The following is a 24,336-nucleotide window of genomic DNA, read 5'->3' on the forward strand; positions in this document are numbered from 1 at the left end:
GGAAGTACCTATCTATTGGCCACTTCGAGAGAAGACTTTGATGGCTAATCCAAAACAACTATTCAGAGGTCATTTACTGCAGCAGCGCGGAGACACTCTGCACAAGAGAACGCTCCAGCCTCCCTCATTATGCAAATACAATCCTCAGGAAGATCCACATCACAAACAGCGGCGCCGCAGCCCAGAGTGGGCGATTACCTACACAGCATACTCCGGTCCAGAGTGGAAACATTAACAATGCATCAACAAATGAATATATCACAATCCAAGTAAGAGTTTGAAAGCGCACAAGAGATATCTGTCATGGGAATTAAATAGTGATACTGGAGCTGTATTAACATATCAATGATCCCACTCGTGGAAAAGCAAATGATATCTAGATAAATGTCCATGTCTGTGAGAGAACTTTCATATTATTCAATCATATTATATTCTTCTGCCGAGGCAAATGTATTTTTAGAAGTGTAGGTGCGATGTTTGTTTGTGTGTGGTCTCAGCTCCACATGAATGGTTACTTAACACCACACTGATTTCCCCTCAGCAGTTAGGAAAAAAAAAAAAAAAAAAACCAGCCGATGCTCAATGATGCATCACCGTGTTTGTTGCCGCCAGGCTGTGTGTATGTGTGTGCATATGTCTGTGTGTGTGCGTGTGTGTGTGTGTGTGTGTATGTGTCTTATCATCGCTGGCACGTAGACAGACAGCCCAGGAGTGACTGCCGGAGTGTCACCATCTGTGGATGCATTTATGTCTGTCTGCACTGGGCTGTATGCGTGTGTCTCAGTGTGTGTGTGTTTATGTGTGTGTGTGTGTGTGGGTGGTTTGGAAAGGGAGGGGAGTTGGGGAGGGGGATGCACTCAGTCAGACGGGTAGACTGGACCACAGCTTCATAGTTTGCTACTCTTAACAACAGCCAGCCAACTCTGTGCCAAATACTAACTACACTGCAAAAACTGTCTGTTTTAATAAGACAACAACCTTTCCAGGTTCAAAACAATTCCCTTAAAATTCTTTTTTTTTTCCTCTCAAAATACGTAAAACATTCTGCTCAAGAGCTGAGAAATTTACAAATCAAATGCAAATTTACATTTTGCATAATAAAAAAAGTCTATGTTGAAACAAAGACAAAAATCCCCCACTAGTACTAACAAAATAAAACTTTAATTAAAGATTTTAAAGTATTCACTGTGTCAAACGGCTAGTTAAGATGGATTTTTGCAGTGTATGAAACACTTGGCAAGCAGGTGAGATTAGAGTTCAACAGCAGTTGGTGGAGATTAACGCCCGCCATGAGTGGCACACGTGCGAGGGTGTGTGTGTGTGGATTACTGAAGAGGCCCTGGCTGGGATAACCTCTACCCCCAGCCTGTGAACTCACAGGATCCTTCACGGTGTATGTTTGAAGTGTCAAATCCTGCACACTTCATATAGATTCTGGCGAGATCTGCCAACTCACGCCTTCTCTCACTGTGTCCCAATAAATGGGAAAAATATGAGGAGGAATTAGTCTCTCAGACTGTTTTTCAAAAGTATAATTTTGCCTTTACACTTAGAATAAAATCATGAGGGAGGGCAGGTTAAAGGTCATGGCTTGAATTTAGATTTACTTTAAAAATCCCTTTAATTGCATAATTATTCATCCACTTCTCTAGTAACAATGAGTTAGGAATAAACTTTGGAGTCATTTATCTTGATGTCACGCCTTTAATTTGTGACAGCAGATACAACAGGATATAGTGGTGACAGGGTAAGGGGGAGGACATGTCGCTTAAGGTCACAGAGTTGGATTCAAGCTCTACGGCTAGCTGCTGCGAGTTCCGGCCCACAGTGAGTCATCACGATGCCTCGACAGGCTGTGAAGCTCATCCTACAGCTGTTTCTCCTCCATCTGAACTCGCATATACACTGTATATCTGGAGCTGCAGGCGCTCAGGTATGACATGTTCACGTTTAAAGCAGGTATACGGACACGAGTCGGTGAAAGCCTGCGCGCGCGTCTTTAAATCCACTGTGGCTCGCATTATGCTGGAATTCACACAGGTTGTCTAAACAGTCAAACAGCGGATCAATACGCCCATCGATCGGTGGCATTGAGACTGAACTGGTCGTGTCGAGGGGGCAGGAGATTCTCACTAGAGCTCTCTGCAAGCTGCCGGCTGGAGGACGTAAGCACACACACGTTTGGAGAGTGTGGTGCAAGCACACACACACACACATATATATATATTATATATATATATATATATGGTGTGCTATAGACCACAAATATTTGTGAGCTCATGTATACAGATTTATGAACACACATTTGTGCTATTGTACATGCTCTTCTCTGCTCAGATCAGCCTCCCTACCCACTCGAACAGAAACTCGGGCTTCCTTGGGACACAAACTACCTTCACTGACACAGTCATCTCATACGAACAGATTCATGTCCTGTCTGTTCAAGTCAGAGCAGTCTGCCAGCAGTTTGTCTCAAAGTGAGGGCATCCAGTCAGCTTCAGCAGCTGAATATCAAGCTGGCTGCTGCTGCGTCTCCTCGCGCTGAACTGACACAGTCGATAGCGCTGCATTATTCATGGGGACGGCGGAGGCCGATGAGATGGCCTCTCACTGAGGGCTGGATTTCAACAGTCCCAAACTTTACAGGGGCTGGCAGACGCGTGACACCTTCAACAACTGTTTATCGTCAGCGAAAATGACAACGTGAGGCACAAGAAAGGGCATGCAACTTTAAAGGGGTAGGCTCAGGGAGGAATTTGAATTTTTAAGCAGTGAAGCCAATTTGTCGCTTTTGAATGAGACTGTACGTTTGTGAAGATCTTTCTCTTTCACAACCGAGTGTTGCTGCCTTTTAAATAAAATGCAACAGAGCTAAAATAGCCCCACTCTGACAAATAAAGTACATATTATGACTCTCTTGTCAGCTCCTCTTGTTTGCTATCAAGTCAATAAACACGGATCACAAAGTTAACATGAAAACCTGAAGCGTCTCTTTGCGCTAATAAAAAGAAAACAAATCATAATTTCAAATGTTGCTCATCCGTGGTTGCTGATTTCCATTACACAGACTAAAGACATCAATTAGCTAAACTGCGTCCGTTCAAATAAAAAAGAGAAGGAAAAAAAACAAGAAAGAAAAAAGACAGTTATTTGGAGTAAATCAAACAAGACGCAAAGAGAACCAGAGGCAATAAAAAACGTCAGGCTGCTTGATATCAGATCTCGGAGGAGAAATTTGATGGGCACCAATGAGCAGAAGGCATCTCAGGAGAATTGGACAGAGGAGAGATTTAATGTGATCATAGGGGACGCTCATCTTTCAGGGAACGGGGTAATAATGAGCAATCAATAACGTCCTTAACAGAGTTAGAGCGAGTGGCTGACAGCAGATGTAAGGCTCTGGCTAACAGGCTACGTGTGATCTCACATTACCACACTGGATCTGGGTTTAACATGCACACACATGCACACACGCACACGCATGTACACACACAGGCAGGCATAGTGCGTGTACGTGCATGCATGAACACTAGCATATGGACACATACGCTCCCTTTCTTTTCTGTGTGCCTGTTTTCTCACACACACACACTCTCTCCTCAGGTGACATCCACCAGCATCGTGTCATTGTCTATCGATCAATAGCTGTAATCACATTCACAGGCGATGAACATGGTAGTAGGTTGTGTACTGTGAACACAGGCTTCTCAGTTTATCCTGCGACTACTGATTTCACGGGCTAAAATGACAAGCGCACTGGCAGACGCTATCATCTGTACATGCAAGGTAATAAAAGACATACAGTATTTACTTGTAAAGTAAATAAAGCTCTGTGCTCTGCCTGCTGTTGTCGAAGCCACTTAGGCTCAGCAACCGTCTGGGCTCAGGGTGTCACTGTGGCTACACCTTAAAAAGGCAAACAACTTTCTGATTATTTCTGAAGGGTTGGTGTACAAGTATATGTAAAAAAGATAATAATGTAAATGTCCCATATATATATATATATATATATTTTTTTTTTTTACAGGTTACAGGTTGTGTAATAAATAAAATGAAATCCCTGTCTTTTCTGTTAAATATACTACTAATTAATTAATACTAATTAAGTACAGTTAACTATAAAGTAGGGCTTTCACTTTTCCGAAATCAAACTGCCATTCAAATGTGGGGAAAAAATTAAACATCTGATCTATAATGATCTGTTCAAATTCAAAATTCACAGTTCATAAACACAAGTTGTGCCATTCCTAAAATTCAGCATATACATCTAATAAAATGCACACGCTGTTAGCCTGTTACTAGGTTACCGTTGTTCTCTTAGCTAACGCAAAACAGGGAAAACTATCAAGCTGTGCCATTTTTAGTTAAACACATAATCATGAAAGCAAATCATCTGAGAAGTAACATGAGGAAGCATTTTGCATTCAAAACCATAGATGACTCGTGTGTTTATGACTTTGTTAAACCTGACTGTCCTGAAGTAACGTTAGCTTGTCACTCTAGTGAGGCAGAACAAGTCTGTAGCTTAGTTTAGGAGCAAGCTACGTGGGTTGCTTTTGACTGTATTCAAACAAATGATGCATACATTTCTATTTGTTCAAACTTTATTTTTTAGAAAAAGTGAAAGCTCTACTATAGAATACGTAGCTAATGAAGTGGCTAATAATGTTAATTATTAGCTATAACAATATTTGCATTTGTGAAAAATTCAAACCAGACAATTTGCTGTACTGTAGTTGAGAACATTATTGTTAAGCAGTTATTTCTGTAATATATTTTTTATTAGAGTATGTAGATCAGGAAAGTGGCTGGCCAATTTAAATCTATCGTGTTTGGGCATAGCTACACTTAAGACAGTACCTGAGAAAGAGTAACATTTGAAACTTTGTCTTTTGATTGGTTTAACATTCTGAGATGTGATGACTAAGGCCAGGCAGCCAGCAGATGTCATTTCACTAAGTTGTCATTTTTTTGTCTTGGCCCGAATAACAATTTGGTTCATTCAACTACTTACAGAGCAATACTGCTGATGAAAATGTCAAATGTTTGATACAGATCTGGACATTCCAGTCAGTCTTGAACTTGAGATGTGACCCACCAGTAGTTTGTCACTATTTGATTAAAGTTCCAGTATTTGTACAGTAGCTGTCATCAGTAAATTTGGTACATTTTTTTGGTCGTCCTGGAGGGTCAACGAAATTTCTTAGCGAGAAATAACATTTTGCTTTGACAACCTTATATCTGCCAGCAGAAATATTCACCACTAAGCACATCAATTGACAATATATTTGTACGTTGTTCAGTTAGAGTTCTAGTACTACAGAATCCATTAAAGACACTATCAGCAATAACCACCGTATTCCTACTCAAAGCTACTAAAGCTGTGAAGCAAACAGAAAATTAGACATTTACCCTCCAGTTCTGCCTGATCTGGAGTGAGAGAGACCAGGACCTTGATAACAGTGTGGATGTGTATGTTTGTGTCTATGTGTTGGCAACTTAATATACTTTCACATATTTTCCGTGCAATATTTCTCACAGCAGCAGCAGCAGCAGATAGAAAGTCTTGTTTTCACTCTTACTAAATAAATAATTACAGCTTTATTACTGTAGGGCGCAGCTCCAAGCCTGAGGCAAACACAAGATCTGTACTTATTTGTCATCTGGACAAAAACCAAGATACTGTTTCTCCAAAAGACAAATGATGATCCAGTTTTAAGAACTAACCCATTTCCTGTTCAGACAGGCACCACTCTGTTGTGGTACCGATATTTCTCTGTTGCCTCTGTGTCTGCTTTTTCATCACATGATTCAAAACGAGCATGGTTGTGATTGGTCCAGGAAAAAAGTATGAGAACCAGGGAGATTAATATCTTCAGGTCCGTAAAGACGATGGGAATATGATCAGGTAGAGAGGTGGAAGAACAATGAAAAGGATGTGATTCTTCGGGGAGAAAAGGGCATGAAGTATTTATTGAAGAGATGAGTTGTGACACAAGATAAGGAGTGACTCTGTTGGAAGGGGAATGTCATTCCACCACTGAGGTCCCAGGAGGGAGATGAGTCAAGGCCGAGGAACGAAGGGCCAACGGAACAGCCTGAAATTCAGGCCATTATATTTTCATTTTTTTCAAGTTGTGGTATTCGTCATGACATATCAATTTCCTGTGGTAATGCCTATTTTAGGCCTGTTGCTATTAACTGAATATAGTACTTATTCGGTATTTTTTTAAACACTCTTCCCCCTCAAAACTTCCAATGCCTCCTTATGAAAACACATTTCTCTGCTACTCAGTAAGCAGCCTCACAGTGAGTGCCTGCATGCCTTCAGCAACTGAAAAACTGATTGACATTAAGCCTGTAGATGGTTTCATTCCGTAAACATTATCATGCTGTTGTGGATGCTCCAGCCCTTGTCAACAACTTGTACTAACAGCTGACCAGATGTGTCAGAGGGTTTCAACGTCTCCTAGCAACAGTAAAGCATTCTGGTGCTATGGGCAAATCTGCAACCCTAGCACAGATTTCTTAGTGTGTCATTTGTAAAGGTTTTCTGGACAACAGTAATGTGAATTTAAGTTGAATCACTTTGACCATGAGGAGATTCTGTTCTCATTCTGCACATGTGACATTTCGTTGGCCTCAAAGTTCTACTGTGAGTGCCTGAGCCAACACAGCTTCCCCGCGGCTTAATCACGGCTTTAGCGCTGCCGTTCATCAGGTTGTTAGTTGTGCTGAAGCTCTCAGACGTGGCTACGGGCCTCTTATCTTATCAGTCAATCGGCAACAGCGTGCAGGAAATGAGACACACAACAGTGATACTGCCAACAACACTCATCTGTCAAGACACACCGGCTCAATTACCATACTGTAGCACAAAGACTCGCACAAAACAGGATGCACGGTGCGGCGGTGAAGTGGATAAATTGAATTGCTGACGTTATACAAGCTAAGTCATTAGTCGCGTCCATATAGGGAGACCAAAAGCGAGGAGGACGGAGGTGTTGTTTTATTTAGTGTAGCTGTGCAAAAGAGGAAGTGGTAAACTTCATGCAGCCCGGACATAAATGTCCATTTTTCTAATCGTGTGTGTGTGTTTGTTTTTGATGCAGCCTCCTCATATTACTGTACTTGTTTGCTGCCTCTGTCTGGAGAAAGAGAGAAAAAGAGGCGGGGGGGGGGGATACATGAAGAGAAAGACAGATAGAGACATAAACAGAATGGGAAATAGATATACAGAGAGAGAAACAAAGACTGAGACAAACATAGAGAGGGAAAGAGAAAGAGAGACACAGAAAGAGAAGTAGATAGAGAGAGATAGGGAGGGATGCGGGATGTGTGTACTGCATCCCAAGGGATCACTTACTCAGTATAGACACAGTACTGGAGGACAGAGCACAACAAGGGTTCATTGGCCAAAATCTCTCCTCTTTACACACACACATGCACGCACACACATACACAATCCCTTCAAGCAATATTCCTGTAAGCACTCGTCCACTGAGAATAACTGCATTGACTGAAGTGGAGAGGAGGAAGGAATGTAAGAGGACGATAGAATGAGGGGAGAGGAGGGGAAATAAAACAGAGGGATCAGGAGGAAACAGGAGGAGGAGGAGTGTCCACCTGGCCGGTGTCCAGGGGAATTAAACAGTCTGTTTACCGCTCTCAGCGCCTCAGCAACGCCATGTTAGCCTAATGGCACGGACATGAAGCCAATTGATTTGTGGACCAATAGACCTGTCCCACAGCACAGGCAGATTACCTAGATCACTGGCTCCGCATCGAGTAGACATCGCTTCTCATTCGCGCCCCACAGGCAGTGGAATGTGAACAGGGTTTAATGTGTGTCTGTGTGTGTGTGTGTGTATATATGTACACTTGAGCCGGGGATTAGAACATGAAACAAGGGAGCTGGTTTATGTCTGTTTGAGTTAATTCTCTACTTGCATATTGTTTGCTGTCAGGTGACAACATTCTACTGCCATGTTTTATTTATATTATATTATATGAATGATGACATGCTCTGTCAGTTTTGGGTGGGGTTGTAATGTTACCATAAGATCCTATCATGTTCATGCATGAAGAAAAACATAATGCTGAACTTTTTGAGGAAAACATGTAATAGTGATTTTTCTATCACTAATACTGCAATTTAAATTGTGCTTATTTTCCAAGATTAAACTCCAGGCCTGTATTTATGGTCTAACTATTATTAACCAAATGAATGCACCAAGCATAGAGACAAACCTATCTGGTTCAACATTAATTGAATCAGATAAAATAACGTTGTTGCTATTTGCATAAGCTATCAGTTGTATATTTGACATTATTCAAAAGTATTTGAATTTATGACATTCAAAAATGGTACTATATTTATTAATAGCTACATAGTTGTCAGGTTATGGCAATAATGACAAACTGCTGGTATGTTATGTCTGACAAGGTTTTGATGTCGCACAGATGACACGTAATGAGTTGACAGCACTGTAGCTGCTTAAGCTAACGTAAACGTTACTGACACGACAACATCACAGCTCTGAATCCTGGGAGTAACTCACCAGTCTGAAACTTTAATGTGATAAGATTAAAACAAAGATATGAAGTACTCAAGAGTTTAACTAGAGAGTCCAACAACTCTTTTCACCATCTGTCTTTCATTTACACTCAACAACTACCAAGATAGCTGCTAGCAAACTTTTTTAAATTGACGTGAGGCAATCACTTCATGTAGAAGTCTTTTATGAACAGCAAAAGGACAAAGTCCGCTCCTTATTTTTTCAAACATCAAAAATGATAAAGAGTAGTCTTTCTTCTTCCATAAAAACATCTGGCCAAGTAGACACAAGTGTGCAGACTACTTGATTAACCAGACAAAAGCCAAGAGTTTCTCTTTTTGTTGTTTTACCAGAGTTAACGTTAATTAGCTACAGCTGAGTCAGTTTGTTCTAGGCATTTTAGCCGGTGAAAGCAACTGGCTTCAACTTTCTTTTGCTACAGCTTGTTAAGACACTGTTAATTATGTACATTACGATTAAAATTGGGGATGTTGCAATTTGTATTCTGCCCTCCTTAAAAATTGTGGTTTCAATATAAAAGCAATTAATCATTCAGCCCTAGATTCCAAGCGAGTTGTAATTAAAAACTGGCTGAATTTGATATTGTGATATATCTTATTGCAGTTATATTTCAATTTATATGATTATATCAATTTCATCCATATGGCCCAGGTCTAAGATCCTTCTAAAAAAAGTATGATGGTCAAACTAAAATCTTAAATTTGTTTTCTTTGCTGGCATTTGGGAGATACAAGGTCAATAACAATGTGCACATACGGTAAATGTTTGTATGTTAAAATGTGGATGTGAATAATATTTTGCCTACAATTGGCTCCCTGCACAATGCAGATTTGTGGCATCAGCAGTACATATTTTTCAATTTGAATGTTACACCGCCAAAAAAACCTTGCTGTTGAACAATAAGAGACCACACACACTTGAAACTACAGTTGTCCATGTGTACGGCCGAAGAGTGAGAATAATTCCACATTCTCCACAGTTTTCACTCATGTCAGTGTCCGAGTTGATAAGCATGAAAATCCATTTATCTACAAAAGAACTGTATGGTCCATAGTGGACAATGTCTCTTTCATGGTCTCTTGCAGACCCTTTTTTGTCCACAAAGCCACCCAACTGACTCCACCACGTCTGTAATAGGCCACATTCATTTGATATAGACACATCAAGGGAGATATTGCAGTGGTTTCGCCGTGCATCAAGAGAAGTGGAGCTGGTTCACAGAAGCAGCAATATGCTCTGAACATAAAAGAACAATGGTTGCAAGGCAGATGCAGTTAGGCGGAAAAAAAAAAAAAAAAAGAGAGTGGTCACTGCGCAGGCCTGCATATAAACACCCAACATGTATGCTTACATGAACGCATGGACAGATAACCATGTCAGGGACAGGCTGAGGCAAACTTGTCATTATCATTCAGCCTTTTCCTCCTTTTCAGACTTGTTTTCCAGACTGTGCTGTGAGCAGGAGAGGACAGAGATCCAGAATTAGGCCTCTGAGGAGGAAGAGGAGGAGGAGCCGTCAGATTACAGATTAGAAGGTGGGGAAGTGGTGGGATTACACATGCCATCGAGATGGTAGCCCGACTAATACAGCTCACGGCTTGGCTGAGGGCGTTGTCAAATTTAGTCCTGTGGATTATACTGTGGTTAGTCCATTGACAAACCGCACTGAGGGAAATGTTTTAAAAGAAAAACGACTCTCTTGGAGATTCTTATGGAAACACTTTTCACACTGGTCAATGTTATTCATTGCTCATCTAATCCATATTTGTGTAAATGAGGTGTGCGGAGCTTTACAACACCAGGCAGACACAAAAACCTTTGAGACTTTGGTATTAACAATGATGCTACGTCTTAACCACCCTCTGGCTAATGCAGCTAATGAATGAGAAAGCGCTAGCAGGCTAACGGCTCTAATTCTCCTTCACAGGCTATCATGTTGCAGCCCGGAGACAGATCAATACCATTTGCTCAACACACAGGAGGCCTGGGAATCTATAAAAGGGCTTTTATTGAGTAATTAAACACCCATTACTGTCCCGTGCAGCCAAACAATAAATTTGATCAGCCTCTCAGGCGCAGATCCAGTCGTGATTAATACTCAGTGCATGCATGACATAAAAGACCACAATGACATTTTGCTAAGTCGTGTCTTAGACCCTTTCGACGGTGCGGGGACAAGAGTTCGGCTGCTTACAGCGGCAGTTTCAAGGTTGTTTAGTGCGGCCGGTATCTTCGGAGAGCTCCGTGTGCACAGAGGGGGATTTTGCGGGGCTCAGCAGCAACATACCGTCCGCTCCTGCTGGCCTGGGATCGAATCCCACTAGTACCTGCTGTCCTGAGGCAGCCACACCAAGCGGCACGCCCTGCTTTTCCATCAAAGACATCTATCGGCCTCTAAATGATGAGCTTAGTGATATTTTAATGCTTTTTTTATATTTGCACTTCAGACTGTAACCTTCTGAAGGCTGACAGCACAGTTACTACTTCCAGATTTTGTTCAACTAAAATCTGCTGATACTAAAATATGGCATCAAGACTAAATACAATACTTGATGTCATTTTATATCAGATTTGAAAATCATTAGTATTGAAAATTAGTAATTGTATTTCTTTACATACAATATGAAGAAATACATTAAACACTGACCTTTAACCTCCCCTATTTAGCATTTATAAGCATTATATAAATTAACAAAGGGTTTATAACACACTGTAATGTAGTTGTAGTCAGATATAAGTATATAGTGTTACCAAACGTTGGATATATATCAAGAAAATTATTTAAAGCAGATGTTTGAACCTGTTAAAAAAGGCGTAAAATATCAAATTGATTTAGTTTAAAAGTTTGCAAACTTCATTTCACTTTTAAAACATAACTGGCTGATATTTAATTTCCTACAGAACAATGCAGAGCGAAGTGCACACAAATCATAGTCTATTTTGACTTACAATACTTCAATTCTTGCATGACTAAAAATATAAATAAAACATTTTCAGCGAAATGAGAACACTATCATGTCACAGTTCTCGTCTTTGTTGTACTATTCACCACACAAGAAGAGTGAAGGCTGGACACTTTTTTTTTTTTCTTCCTCATTTCCCAACGTCCTTTTTCCACACTTACACAATTCAAAAACCTGTTACAATCCCATCCTTGTTGGAGAATATTTAGCGTTGTTGAGCCAACAATATGGCATCTGGGTGATTCTCCTAAATATGAATGGCCCATTCACGGGGCTCAATGGAGTCGCTTGGCAATGGCCCTTCTTCCCCTCCCTCCTCCGTACTCAAAACAATATTCAGCGCAGCAGTCTTGGCACTTTTCCCCGAAATCAACAAAAGGGGAACTCGAAGCTGTCCCTGAAACCCTCAAAGCATTAAGCCTCTGTGAGATGCAAGTACTTGGCACAAGCAAAGCGATTTAGCGACAATGGGCAAATCATACAGTGCTTTGTGAGATTTAGGGGATACAATAGCACTCCGTTTCCAAAGCACACATTAGCAAGCATGTCATTGGGACCCCCTGGGGGATTTGAGCAGCCTAGAGGATTGTGTAGTGAAGAGGATAAATATATGTTACTGGGCAAGAAGATGGACCGCTGCCAATGTCTCCCTCCTTCACACAACATACTGTGGATTATGGGGATGTGGAATACATTAATAGAATAATCTTCAGAGTGCATATAACACAAACTAACCCACAAACTGAACCTATTTGGCTTGTTAAGCGTATACATTGCAGCACGTCCAAAATCAATTTACAACCATTTAGCAGAGCTCAAGAGGTACAGATGAAGAGAGATTCCCCCCCCCCCCCCCCCCCCCCCCCCACACCTCGTACAAAAAATGAGCTTCTGTCATAATTTTTTCTCTTGTTTTTTTTTTTTTTTTTTCAAAAAAATACTTGTTATAAATGTGCAGCGCTTGCAGCCATGCTAACCTCTGAGCGCTAAACAAAACCTACAACGGACAAGCAGACACCCACTCAAAAGTCAATACCATGCGTGCCTCCTCTTCCTCTTGTATGGTTAATGCATGATGCCAGGTAGAGGAGACAGACGGAGAGCAGGATCTCATTATACGCTGCATGCTATCATTAGCAATCTACCACATGTGTCCATCCTGCCAACTGAGTCGTACAAGCAACATCCTAATGCTCTCGCCTGCTTCCAGTAGGGAAACCTGTCCCGCACGCACACACACACACACACACACACACACGCAGTACGAGCACGCACAGACACAATCACAAGTAAGCATACAAGCACTTCCTCCCCCAGCAGGCCAGGGTACATGAACAGATGATGTTGATTCAAGGTGAAACGATTTGTGGATCAACAGTAATAATCAGCAATTATTCAGATTTTTTTAAGCAAAATACTTTATGTTTTCTAGGTAAAGCTTCTCCAATGTGAGGATTTGCCGCTTTTCTCTGTTTTATATCATTTTAAACTGTACATCTTTGTGTTTTGGAGTGTTGGTCGGACAAAACAAGACATTTGAAGACGTCACCTTGGACTCCGGGGAAACTGGGATGGACAGTTATCGGTTCTCCGCAGGTTCATCGACAATGACGATAATGAAATTAATCACTAGTTATCGGCCGTATTCAAGGCAAAACCATGTGCACGCAGCACTTTTTTCACTTAAGCACAGATGTGAGTTAAACAATGGACGCTGCAAAATTTTAAAGCTATTTAGCGTTAGCAGTTGTTTTTGCTCTCGCTTCTAGTTTGTGCCCGTCTCCCAGGGGCCACAGGCAGCTCAGTGATGCTGTGCCACACGCCCAGCCACTCAACATCCTTTGTGTCCATCCCCTGGCAGCCTGCCAAGCTCAAACACACACACACACACACACACACACACACACACACACACACACACATATTCTCCCTCACACCCAATGAGCCATTGTTCATTAGCACGCATGCACACCTTTGCCGCCTCGCAGACAAAAGTGCCCGACTTACTTGCCGTCGCGCCGCGCAAAGATGCCTCGCTAATCAAGACGTTCAAACTGAGCTGCAGAGGGGAGGTGGGGGTGGAGGGGAGGGAGAGGAGGGATGGAGGGGAGGGAGGGAGGGGTGAGGTGGAGGGGGGGGGGGGGGGGGGGGGAGCGGCGGCAGACGGCCACTATCTAGCCAAGGCTCGCTGTTAACAAAATCAGATCATCCAGCCAGAGCCAGAAAGAGAAGAGCAGCAGCGGCGAGAGATTACAGTCAGATCCTTCCTCTCTCCTAGCTGTCATTTTCTCTGGCCCTGTGGAAAAAAAAAAAAAAAAAGGCTCATGTCGGCGCGGTTCTCCTCCATCGGCGGGCCAAATGAGTGGCGAGCAGCTCCGCATATCAATGCACAATTTAACTTAAGACTTCCATGGCAATAACCTAATTAGAAACGGCGCCTTCTCATTTGAAGGCACAATGTAAAGGATAAGCTGTATGCCGCCATGTCTATTGAGGTCTAATGGTGCGGAATATTCCAAAGTGGAAGTTAGATTTTTTTTTTTTTTTTTTTTTTTTTTTTAATAAGTCCTTAGCATATTTAACGCTTCCGCGCGATGAATGTTTTAATATCTGCCAGAGAATCCGGGCCATGGGTGGTGGAGATTGCTGGTGAAGAGTAAAGGGAGGTGAGCGGGGGTCTGTTTAAAATTCAGAAAAGGGGGCAGCGGATTGCAAAAGAAGGTAGGAGGGGAGGGAGAGAGAGAGAGAGAAAAAAAAAAAACTACAGCTTTGATTTGATTAAACCTATGAAAATGATGCATTACATAAAAAGAAGAAACTTCAAACATTTTGGGGGATTCGGAGTTCAAAGAAAGTGAGATAATGCTTTTAATGCTGGAATTAACATGGAAATGAATTTGGTGAAACGTCTGCTCAAGGATGGGAAATAAGAGGTGGAAATTTGGTGACGCCGATCTTAGATCAGTTTGGGACCTGAGCTGACCCTGGAGCTGCCACAAAACCACTGATGACACACATCCTCTATTTAAACTGCAATATAATATCATTTATTTAGCATTTTTAACTTTATAATGTAACCCAGCTATTAGAATTCTACTCCAGGATTACACTTTTTAGATATTCTATACCTTAACACACCAGTTCAGCACCATTCTGAGTACTGGTCAGATTTTGGGGATTTTGATCAAACACACCTGATCTGACTGATACAGTATGTATCACTGTGATGCACACACACAAGCATTATGTTGGTATTAGGCATCACAGGGTTACAACAGTAAGCTGTAAGTGTTACTCCACCCATGAGTCAGTCTTATGTGGATACCCTTCGCTTTAAGTACACCCATCAGATTTTGACTGGATAATAACCAGTCAGCACTGGGAGAAAGACGTGAGGGCAGATGAGAATGAATATAAAGCTGAGTTGTGCGTGTGTGTGTGTGTGTGTGTGTGTGTGTGTGTGTGTGTGTGTGTGTGTGTTTTTGAGAGAAAGGTCGACTTCAATTGCAACATGGAAGAAAAAAATCCATCAACCGGCAACTGTCAGTCACAGCAACACTGCCCCCTCCCCAAAAAAAAAAAAAAAAAAATCCCAAAACCTACATTTGAAAGGAAAAAAAAAAAAATGCAGCCAGTGAGCTTCCACCAATTTTGAAAGAGGGGAAGAGGAGGAGGAGGAGGAGAGGGAGGAGGAGGAGGGGGGAGGAGGGGAGGATTGAGTGGATCAGGGTGTCAAGGATTTTAAGGAATTGGCGTCCGCTCATCTACGGCGAAACGCGTCTCGGGCAGCGGGCGCTACCGACAGCTGCCTGCCGTCTCTGGGAGAGGAACTTAGATCAGCGAGGAGGGGCTGTCAGCGAGCACGCAGAGAAACACACAAAGACTACACAGCTTCGCTACAGTTAGCTGACACACAGCCCGAGCACTGTCTTCTGGGACGAGAGAGAAAGAGAGAGGAGGAGGAGGGAGGGAAGAGGAGAGGTGGGGAGGGAGGGGAGGGGAGGGAGGGGAGAATAAGTGGACAAAGAGTGAAATAGATGAGAGAGCAAGGAGACAAGACGGGCTGACGCACTGTCGGGCAAACGTGGAGAAAGAAAAGAAGGAGGGAGGGAGGGAGGGGGGGGAGAAAGATGAGAAAACAGAGAGAAAGAGAGAGATGGAGAGAGATGGAGAGAGTGAAACAGACAGACAGGTCCGAGAGGGATTTGTTCTATTTGCATGCGCCGGGCTCCCATGGGGTCCAGCTCCGCTCGGCGAGCCGAGAGCACAAAAGATAACACTTAACATATTTGCTAAAAGATGACAACCCTGCCTGGATCTCGTTTGAAGGGGCCCTTTGTCAGGACGTGCAGACAGGAGAAATCCACTGATATGGACGCGGCGGAGACTAACAAATGTCTCTCTCTGTGTGTCTAAAAAAGCACAATATTTCCCCCACATCGCCTTACATCTGGCAGAAGTCCCACAGGGGGGGAGGAGGAGGGTGGAGGGGGGGTGGGACGGGCTGGATCGCACGCCGTTGGCTCCGGGATGGTAAAACAGCTTTTAATGGTAAACATTACAGACTGATAGAAAGTGTCAGGATAATTTATTTATACGGCCCCACTGGGAGTAGCTTAGCCACCCTCGCGGCACACCGTCTCTCTATTCATTTGAGGGAAAGTCCGTATTTAGATAAATAAAGTGGAGGAGAGGCAGAGTAAAGGGGTCCCTGTTTGTAAAGCAGTTTTTCTTCTCTTCCTATTATCTCTCCTTTTCTCTGTCCCTATTAGCTGTATCGGGGGGCTGCCGGAGATGTGAGGCGATACGTTATGTGTATAATGAGGGGGATTATTGCTACTGTCACTGCAACACGCACAGACAGCGGATGCAGAGGACGGATCTTAAGCCGAGGACTATAGCAAACAAATAGACTTAGAGGAATAAACAAACCGCTGAGTAGCTACATTATTTACATTACACACACACACACGCACACACAGCCGATACACGGGTGGCTGCGCATGTGTTCCTGTGTCACTTACACACACATATACACACGCAAACTTAAATTTCATGCAACCCCATCAGTCCCCATATGCCCACATAAGAAGTTAATTCTCTTGACGATTGCATGAGACTTGACTTAAAAACATATGAGAAACAGAAGTGCAATCAAAAGCGAGTCAGATGTTAAATTAACATGAAAAAGCTGCAGAAACGGTGGATTTTTTAACCTGACAGTTATGTGCTATTTCAAATGAATGCACACCTGCATATCTGTATCTTTTTAAATGATAAAACAACACCTGAGGCTCAAAAAAGAAGCGTTGTCATCCTGCATTCAGGATTTGCAGTGCAGTTAAAAGTTTGACACACACACACTTATATACACTATAAGGATAGATATGAGCATGCAAGCATTCACAAGGTATTAAACGCACACACACACACACATGTGGATCAGCAGGAGAAATGAGGAAACAGCACATGATGTGAAGCAAGTAACTGTGCGTGTGTGTGTGTGTGAGAGAGAGAGACTTGAATGTGAGAGAGAGCAGAGAGAGAAAGATCAAAGGTGAAAGGTTGAGTCCTCACTAATAACTGCTACAAAAACCAAGAATGTGCAATCGTGGAACTTCAGCCCCTGTGTGTGTATGTGTGTGTGTGTGTGTGTGTGTGTGTGTGTGTGTACAGAAAGAAGTACATTGTGGTTCAGGATGTGATTATTCATTAGAAAGCTATCCGCTGAGGTTCTCACTTGCAACAGGGTGGGATGGCTATTATCAGTTTCAACAATCCACCATTGTTCTGTACAAATAGTGAGGGCCGAGTTAGAGGAGTAAAAACAAAAAAAATAAAAACACTTTTTCCTGCGACGACACTCTGCAGCGTTCTAAACAAATCATTTTTCATCCATCCTTTTTTTTTTTTTTTTAAAGAGTATTAAATACATCGAATATTTGTGCAAGTTGTGCTCACAGCGAGTCCTTAACGCGGCATATTTATGTTATTTACCCACAATTCCCTCACAGTAATTATCAGAGAATTCAGCTCTAATGTAACAAAGTATGAAATATGAAAGTGCAACTAAGAAATAAATATGCATTTTCACTTCACATGTGATCCAGGCCTGGTTCACTATGACTCCATCACATTACATCCACATGCAATTACATCCACATGCCACTTCCTTCATTAAATGATTAGTCAATTTGACGGTGTGTTTTCATGTCTGAATCGACAGAAAACTGCACCGCCTCGTATGTGTGTGTGTGTGTGAGAGTGTGTGTGTTTAAACACAAGTGAGCAAAAAAAAAACAACAACTTCTAACTCATTTCCATCTTATTAATCTGCAGGTTTGATTATTTTAAAAGTTTAGCAACAATATTAGCAGAACAGATTTATAACTAATTATCTAAATAATAATAGAAAATAATAATGGCTGCAAATGAAGGCGTGTGCAATTTAAATAGAGCACTTTTTAGTCTGCACGTGTTAATTACCAGGTAGTTCTAATCGTGTGCAAAATGTGTAAAGAGTGCAGCATTTCTGTAATATAAAGAAAATATAAAGATGAAAAACCTAAACGTGACTCCTGCAATTCTGCAGATTTAATTTATATTATAAAAAAAACTATTTAACACACAATTTAAATTCAAGCTGAAGGTGTGAACATGCACACAGGTTGTCTGTCACTTCCACTAAATAGTTCCCTTGTTTTTTTTTTTTACACATAAACACAACCAGTGTGCGGCATGCTGACAAATCTCCCATCACCTCCACCACTCACTGAAACTCATCTGTGCATTATTACACCCTCTAATGCATTAATAACAAGTGGGGGGGAGAGAGGGGAAAAAAAAGTGCAGAAGTTGATGGAAAATCACCTACCATAGACGCTGCTGCTGCTGATCATGTCGTGCTGGGAGAAGAGGAAGAGGAACAGGGAGAGGAAGAGGAGATGAGAGCATTGGAATTAATTTGTGGAGAGAAAAAGCGGAAGGATTCCCCCTCAACAAAAAGAAAAAAAAAAAAAAAAAAGCTTTAAATTACACACAGGAACACTTTTCTTTTTTTTTTTTTTCCTTTTCTTTTTTGGTCCAGCACTGCTCGGATTTCAAGCCGTGTGAAAGGTGGGCCCTTCAAGTCTCGGAGCGAGCAACTCAATAGGAGAAGCATCTAACCTACATGCATCTCATTAGAAAGTGGAGCCCGGGCTGACACACACGGAGAGAAATCAACTGGTGTGTCTCAGCTGATTTGTGGCCGATTGGTGTAGAGATGATACCCGGAGAGTCGCGTGAAGTTAAATCAGCTGATAACGCCCTAAAACGCCTCAGCTTTTAAAAAAAAAACCACACACACACACACACACACACACACACACGCTGCGGTGACACTGTATCCGCTCTCTGCACGCATGCATAGGGCAACTTGTTGTAACCGTATCGCCGCAGCAGCCGGATGGAGGCTGGAAAAAGCCTTGTGTGTGTGCATGCAAGTTGTGTAATTTTGCTATTTAGTGAGTGCCGCACAGCCGACACATAGAAACAGGGAAACCTATAGTGCAGCCTACGTGTCCATGCCTCTGCGATTTAACCGTGGCGCAGGTGCGCTCCTCGAAAATCACATTTAAAAAAAAAATAAATAAATAACGCACACAGCAATTCACGCTCAGGTATCGTTTTGCAATTGGGGGAAACTTGCTAAATCACAAAGTGCACATGCATTATTCCGATATAAGCGGCGTGCACAGGCTGCTGAGCTGCTCTGCTCTACAGACGCGCTGCCTGCCTGCCTGCCTGCCTGCCTTAGAGAGGCTGTCTGCTCTGACCACTCTGTCTAATTGCAGACGCAGCGGATCCCCGGACTATCCTTCCTTACCTGTTTTTTTAGCGACAGGTCGACCTTTCAAGTGGGGGGTTAGGGTCTCATCGATCCCGGGGAGGGGTTCTGCTGATGAACGGGGTGCCGAGGTTAAGCCGGGTTGCGTGCGAGCTGAAACCATCCCAAGTTAACGCAGGAAACACTGACCACAGCCACTGCCATGTTGGAATTTCACCAGCCCTGAACAGCTGCTTCTCAGACTGACCAGTACGCTCCCCACTGCGCATGCGTCTAAAGGGTAAAAGGAGGAAAAAAAAAAAAATCCTCAATTCCAATTATTGCCCACAAGGTTATTATGGGCTTCTGGTTTGTGTGGCAAGGTTGGCAAGGTTTACTTTAAGAGCATTTCTGACAATATATACAAATATATAGAGAGAGTTTTTAATCTTGGAGATAAATAGAGAATTGTTGTCTTGTTAAAATGCATATATGGATGTAATTAAAAATAATTATTAAGGAGTTATAGAGATGTTTTATCTCCCAAAAAGTTGTTTGATGTTTGGAAATTTTGCTTGCAGATGATATATGAAGCAGAAACTCTGACAGACTGTGGAGCACTGCAGGTCCCCTGGCAGCCCCCCACCTGGCCGCAGTTTGGGAACCCCACAGAACATTGGGGTCAAACCTGCACACCTGTCTCTCCCATAGGCCTGGTCCTAGCTATAGGTGACCTAGGCAACCGTCTAGGGCGCCATCTAATGGGGGGGGTGGGGGGTGGGGGGGGGGGGGGGGGGGGGGGGGGGCAGTTATAATAAGTCAATTTCACAATGCGCTGGAAACGAGCTGCGGTTAACGTCCTATCAGATGCACTGGCTTCATGGTGCCTGCCCAGAGCTTTGATAGGTTTTGGTTTTAAATTATGTCACGTGAAAGTTTTTAATTAGTTGTATATGTGTTTCAAAAGAAGCTACACATTCTAATGCTGTATCTGTATCTATGTTAGATATTATTCATGAATCATTTGCATGTACATATTTTTATTCTATAAAGTTCTATTGAAATTACATTTATAGTTAATTTCTATATTGTCTATTTATGATGATTGTAATTAGAATTTGTTTAGGTAAGTATTGTAAAAACAAAATGCATGTTTGTGTCTTAAGAACAGTCACTGCACATGTATTCATCTATTTATCTGTTTAATTATTTTGGGGTTTTGGGGTTTTGGGAGGTTAGGGGTGTATGGGGGTCTGGGGTGAAGCTTGCCTGGGGCACCAAATGTGCTAGGGCCGGCCCTGCTTCCCCTGTCTGCCCGGAATCTCACTCCAAAACACGCCGGCAGTGTCCGCGTATCTCCCAGTGATAATTATAGCAGCAATATGGAATTAGCAATTGAAGCCCTAATTAGAATAAAAATGTCCCAGTTAGCGCGTTATCAAAGCATCAGCGGGGAGACCATATTTAAACAAGACATCAAAGATGGAATAACTGTCAGTTCATTGTTCCTAATCACCCCCACGTGTTGGCGGTGCACGCGCCAGGTTATTTATGTGACTCACTGAGAATACTACTTATTATGGTGAATAAAATTAAAGGTGAGGTTGATTTAAAAAAGAGCAAAAATTTAAAAAAAAAAAAAAAAAAGAAGTTGCTTACACACACACACAGTAAGAGAGATGACTGCATGCTGTGATGAGTGTGGTTTCATGAGGTCCGGTTGCAGGGCTGCAGGTAGGGGAGGGAGGGAGGGTGGTTGGGGGTGAGGTGGTGGTGGTGGTGGAAGGGGGGGGGGCATCCATTCAGTTAAACATGATGTCCTTGAGTCACCAGTAAGGAGCATATGTAGAAAAGTGGAAGCTTCCTTCCCCCACCTGCTGTTATATTCTCTGTCTTTGTTTATTGGAGCAGCGGCTGCAGCAGATTAGACACTGCTGCAACACTCTGCAGCAGGCCTGGAGAGCTTCTACTCCACCTTTCACTCTCAGTTGTCTATGGTTAATTGTCTTCTTTTTTTTTTTTTTTTTCCAGTTCCATCAATTCATTAAATTTGTCAAGCCTGCAACGTGCAACCCAATCAAGGATTTTTGTTAGCGTAATTAAAATTGATTGAAAACTCAACTAATCGCTGTGTAATCGCTTTGTAAAGACGTGTTGTTCTTTTTGTTATGCGGCGCTAATTATTAGTTAGTAATTATAAAAGGCCTTAAATGAGTTTCTTTAATGTTCAGTAAGGATGTGGGTTATAGTGTGTAGATATAGCCTGCATAACCAAGCATTCTCCTTTCTGATTTACATACTGAAGGCAAAGGTATAATTCAAGTGTGTTGAATATGCAGTGTTGCTATAAAAGGCTCCCACGTTGATATGGGGGAAAAGAAAATCTTATGTGGAGTCGCAGGACACTTCACTGATGCCTCCGTGTTCAGATTTCATTTTATGACATGTTTCTTGTGATTTGTGACCATCACAAACTCTGTGTGTGTGTGTGTGTGTGTGTGTGTGTGAGTGTGTGTGTGTGGTAGAAGAGATTTAACGGCAACATAAATCTAAATAGATTTTAACTCATTAGCCATTGGAGAGGTAATGATGTAAGTCTGCCACTAATGAGCTTAAGCTCTTAATTGAATAGGAGGGGGGAGGAGGAACACACACACACACACACACACTCACACACACATATTACTTGAACACCCACACAACCCTTACACAAAAGGATGTACACATTAGGACACACTCACGTCCACACACACACACACACACCTACAAATACAATCCCGCCTCCTGTGTTTGGTGTTTTTTTTCCCTCCCTTCTCTCTCTCTCTGGGGTCATGATGGGGGGGGAGTCACAGTCACATGACCAGCTAAATTTCAACTCCCGTGCCTGCGGACTTCATTGTCGGCCCCAATATACACTCCAAAAACAAATGATTAAATCGCTGCTGTGTAAATGATAAAAGTCTTTAATATGAGGAAAAGACAAAAGCCGTTTTTTTTCCACAATATGAATCTAATCAAAGTCATCTGCACAAAGAAAAAGAATAAAAAGGGACTAATCAAACCACTGCAAATGAGTGTGTTCCATATGCACAGTATAAGAGGGAAAAAACATGCAACAAACCCGCTGCTTTGATGTCACATCTTCTAGGCGCATTTCATATTTTTATTCATCTCCTTCAAATAATTATCAGCACTTAACCCGCGACGTCTGAAAAGACGTAAAAATGTCAAAATCAATTTGAGCACAGAGGTAAGCTTATAGGATAAAAAATGTCCATTCTTTAAACTGTACAATACATTTTTTTTTTCATAAAGCGCATTCCCTTGGTGATACTGACTATGAAAATGATGATATCCAATTTCTTAGTGTCTTCTATCAAGTACGGCCTGATATAAACAAAGCCCCTGTGAATGGGGGACAATGGTGGGGAGATCTCAAAGCAGGGAATCCAGTGGGAGAAAAAAAGAAGAGATTAGAAAAGCCCAGACAGTGTTGCGCAGATAAAGAAGAGGGGGGAAATAATGTAGGAAAATAGAAGAGGGGATGAGTCGTCTTTACTGTGTCTCAGAGGCTAGTGTGTGGCCAATCCTCTTTTATGAGCCCAGACTAACGCCCTGATGGGACACGGCGTAGATTTGAGCAGAGCCTATTGAGCATAAGCTGCTAAATTTGGCAATAAAGGGAATGTGATTTACTGTAAGCTCCACTGGGCCGAGAGCGACGCAGCCGATGGCGTGTGTACATGTACGCACACACACACCTGAGAGCATAAAAACGCACAGCTGCAGACACACACACACACACACACACACACAGAGGAACGTACACTAACAATAACTCACTCACTCTGTTACCGTCTCTTGCTCTCTCCCTCATTCTCCCTGAGACACACACACACACACACACACACACATTGAGCACGCCTGGCCGGCTTGCCTCTGAGCCCCACACACACACACACACACACACACACACACACACACACACACACACACACACATACACACACAGCCACTCATGCGGCTCAGCGGCGGTGACTTTGACAAATAACCAGGAAGTCCTGGTGTTGGCTTAAAAACTCCAACTTGTTCAGTTGCAATTCTGCATTTGTCCTGCTTTAATGGCTGTGGAAGTGGCTTTGGAGGTAATCTGTCAGTGATTGATAAGACCCCGGCCAAATCCCCTCACTGAATGCATTGGTAGGCTGCAGGCCCGCCTGCTACTGCGAGAGGCAGAGAGAGACACACACACGGAGAGGAAAAGACAGGGAGACAATCACTGGAGCACAGTTCCGTGTGTGTGAGCGTGTGCATGTATCTGTATCAAGTCATTCACGTGGCAAAGTTCAACTGTACAGATAAGAATCCAATAAGTCATTCATACTGGATCAATCCCCGAATAAAATCCAATTACTCATGTTTTAACCCTTGTGTTTTGTTGATACTGGCTTCCTCATTGTTTGGAGTCCTCACTGCTGTATGTGTCAAATTAATAATAATACTAATTAAACATAGATTTATTTCCTTCTGTGCTTATTACAATATGCAGAAAAGTGTTGAAGCAGTGTCACGAGCTGGGTTGGCACATTCGCTGAATATGACATAATATGGAAAGTGTTTTTATGACACCAAATAAGGAAACATTTGTAAAAAAAAAAAAATATTCCTTTATCTTTGCCAAAAAGACATTCACAGACAAAGAAATGTACAGTATGTTATCCTACATAGTGATGTCACTTCAATTAGACTCCAGACAGGTCAAACTCCCTATGAACTAACTGCTATAAAACTTCAATAACATTCATCCAAACAGACTTATGTGGGATTTTAGAAGGGTAGTGTTGTGTTTATATGCAATTCTCATAAAATATGTTAAAGCCGTGAAGAAGTAAGCTGATAAAATAATGTTAAGTACGTTTATTGGGCTGTTAAAGAGGTTCTCCAGGAGCCCAAAGAGCAGTTTGTGCAAAAAGTCAAAATAGAAAAA

The 24,336-nt window shown here is 42.2% G+C and overlaps 1 protein-coding gene and 1 long non-coding RNA gene across 3 annotated transcripts in view; one reads left to right on the forward strand and one right to left on the reverse strand.

Moving 5' to 3' along the window:
* LOC122976443 (fidgetin-like) overlaps positions 1 to 24,336 on the reverse strand; it is a 49,248-nt gene that overhangs the window by 16,686 nt on the left and 8,226 nt on the right. The window contains exons 1-2 of one of the 2 annotated variants that reach the window (XM_044344930.1): positions 19,410 to 19,498; positions 18,417 to 18,447 (exon numbers count right to left, since the gene is read on the reverse strand). In XM_044344930.1, the coding sequence (XP_044200865.1) occupies positions 18,417 to 18,441 (25 nt within the window). In that variant the 5' untranslated portion in view covers positions 18,442 to 18,447; positions 19,410 to 19,498. Of the gene's footprint in view, positions 1 to 18,416; positions 18,448 to 19,409; positions 19,644 to 24,336 lie in introns of those variants that run through there. The other variant, XM_044344929.1, reaches the window with a different exon arrangement.
* On the forward strand, positions 3,077 to 10,936 carry LOC122976445. Its single transcript, XR_006400938.1, has 3 exons — positions 3,077 to 3,786; positions 10,013 to 10,114; positions 10,507 to 10,936. It is a non-coding gene; the product is annotated as an uncharacterized LOC122976445 (long non-coding RNA).

The sequence above is a fragment of the Thunnus albacares genome, chromosome 24, assembly GCF_914725855.1.
Source record: "Thunnus albacares chromosome 24, fThuAlb1.1, whole genome shotgun sequence".
NCBI lineage: Eukaryota > Metazoa > Chordata > Actinopteri > Scombriformes > Scombridae > Thunnus > Thunnus albacares.